General features: G+C 42.0%; 2 protein-coding genes and 1 pseudogene across 3 annotated transcripts in view; 1 reads left to right on the top strand and 2 right to left on the bottom strand.

Moving 5' to 3' along the window:
* Positions 1–1,419, bottom strand: part of LOC104988641 — a 7,099-nt pseudogene extending 5,680 nt beyond the window's left edge. The window contains exon 1 of the transcript XR_825264.1: positions 5–1,419. The product of XR_825264.1 is annotated as a regulator of nonsense transcripts 3A pseudogene (transcript). The remainder of the gene's footprint in view (positions 1–4) is intronic.
* ARL6IP6 (ADP-ribosylation factor-like 6 interacting protein 6) overlaps positions 1–8,093 on the bottom strand; it is a 43,518-nt gene extending 35,425 nt beyond the window's left edge. Inside the window, exons 1-2 of the mRNA XM_010840006.1 lie at positions 7,684–8,093; positions 6,189–6,242 (exon numbers count right to left, since the gene is read on the bottom strand). Coding sequence (XP_010838308.1) covers positions 6,189–6,242; positions 7,684–8,083 — 454 coding nt within the window. The 5' untranslated portion in view covers positions 8,084–8,093. The remainder of the gene's footprint in view (positions 1–6,188; positions 6,243–7,683) is intronic.
* Positions 8,094–8,756: 663 nt separating this feature from the next.
* PRPF40A (PRP40 pre-mRNA processing factor 40 homolog A (S. cerevisiae)) overlaps positions 8,757–9,045 on the top strand; it is a 59,527-nt gene continuing 59,238 nt past the window's right edge. Inside the window, exon 1 of the mRNA XM_010840007.1 lies at positions 8,757–8,847. The gene's annotated coding sequence lies outside the window, so the exon portion shown is untranslated. The remainder of the gene's footprint in view (positions 8,848–9,045) is intronic.

Below are 9,045 nucleotides of genomic sequence, written 5' to 3'. Positions count from 1 at the left end.
CATTTTTCCAGCTCATGGTGGGCTCTGTGTTTCCTGCTGTCATCCAAGTGGCATTGCTGTGCTTCAGGTTCTTTTTCTCGGGATCTTCTCTCCTTATCCCTTTGCTCTTTATCACTGTCATATTGTGACCTCTCCCGCAGCTCCTCCAGCGAGCCCTCTGGGGGCTTGGGCTTTAGGACCACCGCACTGGGACAAGGCTCCCACTTCCCGTCTCCAGGGTCAGTCTCCTCCGCTCTTTCTTTTTGTTTCTCAGTGCTCGGCTCCTCTCCTTTTTCTGGTTTTTTGAGAAGCTTCATCCTTACTTCCTTCTCCGCCGTTTTCTTCTGTTTTTCTGCTGCTTTCCTCCTGCACTTCTCCTCCCGCCGCCTCCGCTTCTCTTCTTCCCGTAGGCGCTTCTTTTCCAGCTCCCTCCTCCTCCGCTCCTCTCGTTTTTCTTCTCGAATTCGCTGCTTCTCTAATTTTCTGTTCTTAATATATTCCAAGAGAGGTGTGGTTCTTCTAGCAATAAGTTCTCGTGTCTTTGCCTCTATGTCTCCCAGAAGAGTTTCAGGACTGACACTAGTTTTCTCCTCCTCCACACAGTAAGTTTCTAAAAATTTCTTATACTCTGGGTCATCTTCAATGCTTCCGGTTTTGGCATCTTTTTTCTTTAGCTTCTTTTTGGCTATCTTCTGGAATGGAGCAAATTCTACCACTGCAGGATATTCTAGCCCTTTATTATCAATGAAGATATATCCATCAAAACGATCTCTAAAAAGAAGGATGTCATCTGGATTTCTAAAGTTAATGTATGCTCTTGAGTAGAGATGAGGATAAAGACTGACATCAGCAGTAAAGAACTCGAAGTAATCGTGTGCAGGCAGCGGGTGCAGCTGCTGTTCCAGCTGCTCCTTGGTGAGGCTGGGGGGAAGCCGCCGGATGACCACTTTGCTCAAGACCATCCTCTTTTCCTGGCGAGGTTTGCCTGCGCCGCTCCCACAGCTGGAAGAGGAGGCCAGCGGCGCTTCGGCCTCCCGCCGCGGAGACTCCCGGCGGAACTGGCTTTCTGCGGATGATGGTTTCTCCCTCCCGCTCGGACCCCGCGTAGCAACGGCCACACCGGGGCCCCCGGCTCCATCCTCCGAGCGCATCCGTACCCCACGCGGCGGTGCCCTGAAATTTTTTTCATGAGACTGTAACTCATATAACTAAGTTATGAAATTAAAAATCAAAATTAACAGGTAGTTTTATAAGCTGTAAACACTATAACCAGCTGGCTACTAATAAAAGCTTTGATGGACTCATGCATAAAACTAATCAACAATTTTAATGATAAGCAAATGTGTGCAGGGCTTCCTTCGTGGCTAAGACGGTAAAGCGTCTGTAATGCGGGAGACCCAGGTTCAATTCCTGTGTCGGGAAGATCCCCTGGAGAAGGCAATTGCAATCCACTCCAGCACTCTTGCCTGGAAAATCCCATGGACGGAGGAGCCTGATAGGCTACAGTCCATGGGGTCACAAAAAGTCGGACACGACTGAGCGACTTCACTTTCACTTTTCAAATGTGTGCAACTTTATCAAAAAGCTGAACAGCCGTGGGTCTTCAATTTTCAAGTACAGGAGCAGAGGAAAGGGATTTTTCCTCCCCTACCAGTACCATCTGACCTGAACACACAGTTGGAATACAGCAGCTGCACTGACAGGTCTCCACTCAACTATTCTGTCAATCTGCCCCTCAGCTTGTAGGAATTCCACTCCCTTTCCTATTAAAAGGTTAAGGAATGGAAGGGAATATTCTGCCTAAAACTGATGAAACCTGAGTTAAGTAACATTTGTAGTTTTCCAATCATGTTAAATCATCATATTCACAAGGGAAAATTTTAAAAAACTTTATTATAAACAATCTCAAATATACACAAAAGCAGAATATAGTGAGTGCTCACTTTGGCAGCACATATACTAAAACTGGAACAATCCAGAGATTAGCATGGCCCCTGTGCAAGGATGACATGCAAATTTATTAAGTGTTCCACGTTTTTTGGAAGCAACCTAGATGTCCATTGACAGATGAATGCATAAAGAAGCTATGGTACATGTATACAATGGAATATTACTTAGCCAACTTAGCTCCATAATCTGTAAAACATCTTCATTTTTAGATTTTTAAACAATTTGAATGCTCAATCCAATGATTTCCCCCCATTCCTTTCCAATCACCTGCCATTAGCATTTGTCCATTTACAAACAGTATCAAATAAATTAGTAGGCATAGACTCATAAAAGATGAAAAAGAACATTACATATTTTAGCAAAAGGGGACGGTTTGTGTTTTTACCTTCGTCCTCTCTGTTAAATGACACCTGGTTGAGAATACAATAGTTTTCTCGAAAACAACCAGATGGTAAATATCCTCAGCTTCGCTTGCCATCAGGTCTCTTTTCCAACTACTCAACTCTGACGTTTTAGCATGAAAGCAGCCATAATCAATATATAAAACAATGGGGCACAGGTATGCTACAATGAAATTCAATTTACAAAAACAGGTAGCAGATCAGGTTTGGCCTAAGGGCCACAGTTTGCTGACCTCTGCTCTGGAATATTTTATCAAAATTATTTTATTCTTTTTAGCATAGTTGAGAATAACTGATGAGTAATATTAAATGATTCCTAATATAATACAAAACAAAGTGTTTCCAGATACAGGAAAATAAGATCATTAAAATCTTATAATGTATCTTAGGTATATAAAAGGGGCCAATGCACCAATAAGGTAATTTCAAGATCAAATAAGCTTTATTCTATCAAAAAAAATATATCTCAATTTTCTCTTTATTCTGTGGAAGGTCCTGTAAGTAAGAATAAACGACATGAAATAATTCTTACAAAAAGAACTGCTCAAGAAAATTTAAAAATGAAGACTGGGTCCAACAGACCCTGAGAGGATACTGAGAGTGCAGCCTATTAAGTGACTTTAACTTTGATCCAGGAGACTAAGGATAGGGTCTGAAATTTCATAAATTCAGAGTAAGAAAATCTTCAGAGTTTTTTTTGTTTGTTTGCTGTTGCTATAACTGAGGAATAAAAACTACTAGACTAGTGATTCTTGTAAACTAGCAGCATGAGCATCACTTAGAAACCTATGAGGAATGTAAATTTCTGGGCTCTACCTTATACTTACTGAACAGAAACTCTAGACTAGGTGAAGCCCAGCAAAATGCTTCAACAAGTTTTTCTGACTTCATTAGCCTAAGAAACATCCTTTCCATCAGCTGGGCCAGGTAGTACCACACTAACAATAATAAACCAATTTCTTGAGAAACAGAGCTCCTAATGTCTGGTTCTCATTACTTTTACGTGTTAAGAGGAGACTTGTAATGATTTAATGACTAATAATTCAGCTGCACACTGATAATTCCGGATAATGACCTGTATTGTTTTTGCCTTGCTACCATGCCTAAGCTATCTGATGGCATAAAAATTCTAATATACACTGTCTTGAGTTTTGATTTAGAAGGAGTATTTTATATTTATGGATACAGGATAGTTGGGACTATCAGGTGAAATAACACGTTTTTGGCGTACTGTAAAAGTTCAGTACTGTTGTTAATTGTTGAACATGGTTTTCACACTTTCTTAAACTTATACTTGTGCTTTTTCAAACAAAGTTTTTCTCATTAGGAGTTACAGTCATTCATTACAAACAACAGAAATTTAAAAAAAAAAACTATAATTTCAAAATTCGGATAAACTAACAGTTTGGTTGTATCCTTCCAGTGTTTTAGGGCTTTTTGTTTTTCTCTTTTTTGCCTTGGTTCTTTTACTGTTATCAGCAATATACAAAATTTTACAGACTCTGCTGCAGAAAAGGATAACATATTTGTGAATTTTTAAATGAAATATTAGAGTTACCCTACCCAGCTACAGAAAGTACTGTATTATTTCCTTAACAGACTATGGGCTCAAATTATAAGGTTCATATTATACACCCACTATAAAGCTCAAGTTTATGGTTTCAATCAGCTTTCACTGTGAGGAAGAAACTGAGTCCTTTGCTACCAACTTGCACTTTTCTAACAGAATGGGTCATTTCCCAACACATCCTTTCCCTTGGAAATTTTTACCATATTTCTAATGTTCTGTCATTCAATTATGATCGTACAAAGTCTCACTTATCACTCTGCAGAAGAAAAGAAATCAATTATCAATTCTTTAAATGAGCAGGCTTCATCTTTGTCAGTCATCTCTTCTCTGGAAAATGTGTAGATGCCTGGAAACATCTCAAGCATAAAACGAGCAGTTAATGGGCAGCTAAAAAATAAATAGCCCTTGACACTGCAAGATGCTAGGAAAATCTGCTCCTAGCCATGAAAGGGACTTAAAGATAACTACTAACTAATAGATGTCATAGGAACCAAAGACCAAATTTAAAACCTTTTTAGACACTGAAGGAACTCCACAAAAATCTGATTACAATTTCTGTATAGTACTATTTACAGTGTTTGTAAAAGTACTGGCACTACATTTGATAACAACAGTCTCAGATTAAGGAGTGTCTGCTAAGGGCAATTCCTTCTATTAATGCACTTATTTCAGGTTTGCCTCAAATAGAAGATCATTTATCATTCTTTCTGATACTTTCCTAGTTATAAAACTAGGGAAAAAAATGCAAAAATTGGAAATAGGACTAACTGCGAAACGTGATAAAATTTGGGAAAATGCTGACAGAAAAGCAAATGTGGAAAATGAAACAGTTCAATGTTATATATGATTAGTGCAATCAATTTGGCCAAAAAATAACTTCAAGGAGGAATGGCTGGAATGTGATTTTCAACTAAATGACCTCAAGTTTTATTTTATTAATTTATCTGACAAATAGGCTTACAGGACAATTATAAAAGGAAAGCCCTATGAACTCTGCAGTGTGATTCCAATGCCACCCAGGGAAGATTTGGGGAGATGAGTTCCAAGGCCAGCCATTAATCACATCTCCTCAGTGGGACTACCTCACTAGTTAAGATGAACACTGTAATAGCCTAATCCTGTTAGCCATTAGGATCAATCAACTCCCAACACTGATACAATGCTCATCATGAACCTTTTTAAAAAAACTATAAATAGGGCTCCCCATGAACATTTGTTTCACAGAAACAAGCATGAGCATAGCAGTGTCTCAGCTCCTTTGGAAACTAAGTTTCTTAACAGGCATTTAGGCTTATATATTGTTCCTTTTCAGTCAAGAGTTGACAGATCAATAAATGCTATGAAAAGCCTTATGATCACTGTTGATTTTAGAGATCAACAGTGTAACACACAGAGGCACACTAACAAAATGAGTAACTGAAAAGGACTTGTTTTCTCATGCCAGAAGTTAAGACAAGCACAGACAAGTTTTCATGGGACAGCCAGCAAACTAATCTGTTCATAATTTGAAGATAAAAGCTTCCCTTTCTGCAAAATCAGGTGGATTCTGTTGTCCTAATCATGAGGACATTAGCCTTGAAGAGGTCATTTAAATAGGTTAGCTAAGATTGGGGGAGGGAATAACAAGTGGGATAGGCTCTCAATCATTTCCCATACCCTCATCCCCAATTCAGAGTGATCAGCCAAATATATTATAGCAAATAGGAGTAAAATATGCCAGACAGGTAAAATTCTGAACTCTTCACAATTATTTTGGCAGAGAAAAATAAAGATTAAATAACAACTGAATTTTTTACTACAAATCTGTAAACTAGCATTCTACTGACATTCTATAGAACTCAGGTCTTTTTCCTGGTCATAACTAGCTTGTGTTAAGTATACCCAATGCTTTTCATATTTTTTAAAAAACCAAGTTGCTTATAAGGAGATTTGAACTTAAACTTCTGCAGCCTGCTTAAGATGTTATCTTTGTTAAGTCTGTGGGGAAATGTTTGTTTGTTGACTTCCTGGGAAGAAGTGTAGAAAAGCTTTTCCAAAAGGTAACTAAAAAATGTCAAGTATTCTCTGGGTCTGTTACATACAGTTGTGTTCAAAACATATTCCTAGTGTGTCTGGCATACAAACAAACATATATATAAAAAGATAATATACCACATACATATACAAATGAAGAACAGTGAAACATCACCACACAGGGGATATATTAAGTATTTTATCCAAACCTGTATATCATTAAAACATAAAAAACAAAAGTAAGCTCAAAAATCAAGTGACAGTAAGGTTCATACCTAACAGTCCAGTGTTTACATCATCTTCATTCTTCAAATTTTCAGCATGTAACTCTGTAAATACAAAAAGAGATTTTATAACTTGAACAGAAGCGCAAAGGCTAGAAAGACCTGGAGTTCTGGAAACTGCTCTGGAGCCGGAAACAACTGGGTTCAAACCTGGATTCCATTTACTAGGCTAAGTGACCTTCAGGAAGCAAATAAGATGTCTTTATGATCAACTGCTATGTATGTAAAATGGGAATTTTTATTCCCAAGACATTTTATACAAGGCAAATTACTAGTTATTGAGTTCAATTCTGTATTCTCCAAAATAAGCACAGTTTAAGGTCTTCTGCAATGCACTTCTACTTACCAAGTTTTATGACTTTATGAACAAAGGCAATCTGAGTAAAACAGAAATAACTATCTACAAGACAAAACTGAACTGCTTTGAAAAAATGGGGGAGGGGAGTGGTAGAGGAATGAAACATTGGCACCCAAATATTTAACATTGACAATTTACACCCTGTACCATTGTATGAAGAGGTCAAACTCTCACATTAACATGCCAATCTGTCTTCTGTATGAAAATCAAGCATGGAAAGGTGTTAGATGCCATGAACAGCTCATGAGGGGCCTGAAGCAAAGAGGGAAAATAAAAACTATAATTAAATAGATTTAATTCTACTTAGTGAAGTAAAACTAATACTCGAGTTACGTGTTGGGTGCTTTTCATATAACAAACTAAGGTAGTTTTTTTTCCCAATAACTTAGCCAAAATCACAGTTAGAACTGAGGTTTCAACTCAGGTCTGATTCTTCACACGGTAAAATATCCAAACACATAATACATTTGTATGCGTTCTGGAAAACCGATCAAGGCATTATTTCTATTTCAACCTGGCCAGTATTTCAACTTCAGACACGAAATGTAAAACCATTAATCAGACAAAGAACAGACTATCTTGCTTTGCAACAGAATTTCACCAATACACTGGGTTGCAAACCTAGTAAAAAATCCAAGAGGGACTATTTTACCTAAATACACATTTTGGGCTGTGCAATGGAAATCCTTGTTCTTCAGGAATTCAATGTGTACAGAACAGGTGGATTGTACACCTCTAACCATTTGCAGATTTAAGTCTTTGAACTTGTATAGCTTTTTAAAATTACCCTTTTCACCGCCTTCCTTTAAGGATAGTTGTTTTGCATTCTGCTTGATTTTACCAATATTTTATCCCCAAGTGTTCACTGATTTCATTATTTCTTCAAGACTACCAACCTATCAAGACCCTTTCTAAAAATGGGCCTCCTGATCACCGACCAAAGTCTTCTACTTTTAAGACAAGACAAAGGGGAAGACCAAAGAAAGGTGCGGATGAGGCGTATGGATGAAACCAGCTACCAAGCTTGCAGCTTCTATGGGGGAGAGGGCGATGAAGGCAAGGACCACATCCAGGCTCAACTGAAGTAAACTCTGGATAGACTTTCAAGGCCCGGGCTTCCTTCTGTACCTTTTACGATCAGGTAGGTGATGGCGAGCAGGCAGGCAAGAAGGATGGCGAACAGCAGAGAACAGAGAATTGAGAGGACTTGGACCGGCCAGCGCCGAGCCAGGGCTTTACCACCCGCATCCGCCGAGAAAATGCCATTGCGTTTATCGGGCAGAACCGGAGATCCGTCCCCATCTGGCTGGAGTACCGGGTCCTTTCTGAGTTTCGATGACGACCCGGCCGAGAACTCCGCCCGCAAATCACGGGCCACTTGGTCGCATCCCTCCTCCTCTTCGACTTCGCCCTCACCCCAGCTATCTCCCTGACTGAAAACGGAATACGCAGGTCGAGCGAACGGGACAGGGGTGCCGGGCCGGCGGCGCAGAGGGGCCGAACGTCTCCCGCTCTCCACAAACGACATGGCGGGAAAGACACTCAGGCCCTCGGAGGTCCAACGTCGCCCACCTACCCCGCCCCGCGGTCGCAGTAGCCAATGAGCAGCCAGGCCCACTGCGGCCTCCACCACTAGGCCCAGGCGCGCAGGGGTGCGTAAGGGTGCGTGCTGGAGCAAGAAAGGTGCCGTGGGGCCAATGAGAGGCTGAGCGCCCCTGGACCAGAGCACTACCCGCAAGCAGTACGAGGGAAGGCGAGCCGAGGCCCAAGGGAGCCGAGTTTCCTCCCCGTGCAGCGTTTAGTCTCTCCGCCAGAAACCTCCGCCACCTTCACGTCACCTCTAAACTAGCGCGTGCCTTCGCAGTCCCAAAGCCGCACCTCCTCTACGCCCGGTCCTAGCGCCCGCCAACACACAGTCCCGAACCTGTTTGCTTTCTCCTATCTTCTCTACACCAGCACTCTCCCCCGGCTTCCCTCAGTAACGGAAGCTCAGCGCCTGGCGCCTTCATCTCCCTAGGCCCAATACCGCCTTCCCTTTCACATTGTTCTTCCCGTCCCTACCACAACTTCCCTCTACGCCGCGGGGCAGGTCTCCACCCCCGCCCCACCCTGGCGCGCGCCGGCCAGCTGGTGCGTAAGGAGCTCGAACCGGCTCCGGGCGACCCCTCCTCTAGCTTGCCCCGCCCCCTTCCTCCGCCTGTAGTCCCGCGCGCAAGCTACTGGCTCTGGTCACCGCTAACGCTAGAGGCTGCTTACCCCACCCCCATCCCATCCCACCTCTGGCGGCTTCAGGTTTGTGGGGCATAGGTGATTCGGAAGGGGGGCAGAGGTTGAAGGTGGCAGGCCTCCACTGGTCCACTCCCTACGGGGTGTGGCAGTCTAAGTTCGAGAAGCTGGGACACCGTTGTCTTCCCTTCCCCGGGGAAAGTTGGAGTTTTCCCTGCAGGGGAATCCGCGCAGAAACTTCTTCCGTCCCCCTCCCCCAACTCC

Source organism: Bison bison, unplaced genomic scaffold (genome assembly GCF_000754665.1).
Source record: "Bison bison bison isolate TAMUID 2011002044 unplaced genomic scaffold, Bison_UMD1.0 scf7180017864139, whole genome shotgun sequence".
Taxonomy (NCBI): domain Eukaryota; kingdom Metazoa; phylum Chordata; class Mammalia; order Artiodactyla; family Bovidae; genus Bison; species Bison bison.
Note: the sequence above shows the minus strand (reverse complement) of the source record. Positions and strands in the feature narration are given on the sequence as shown.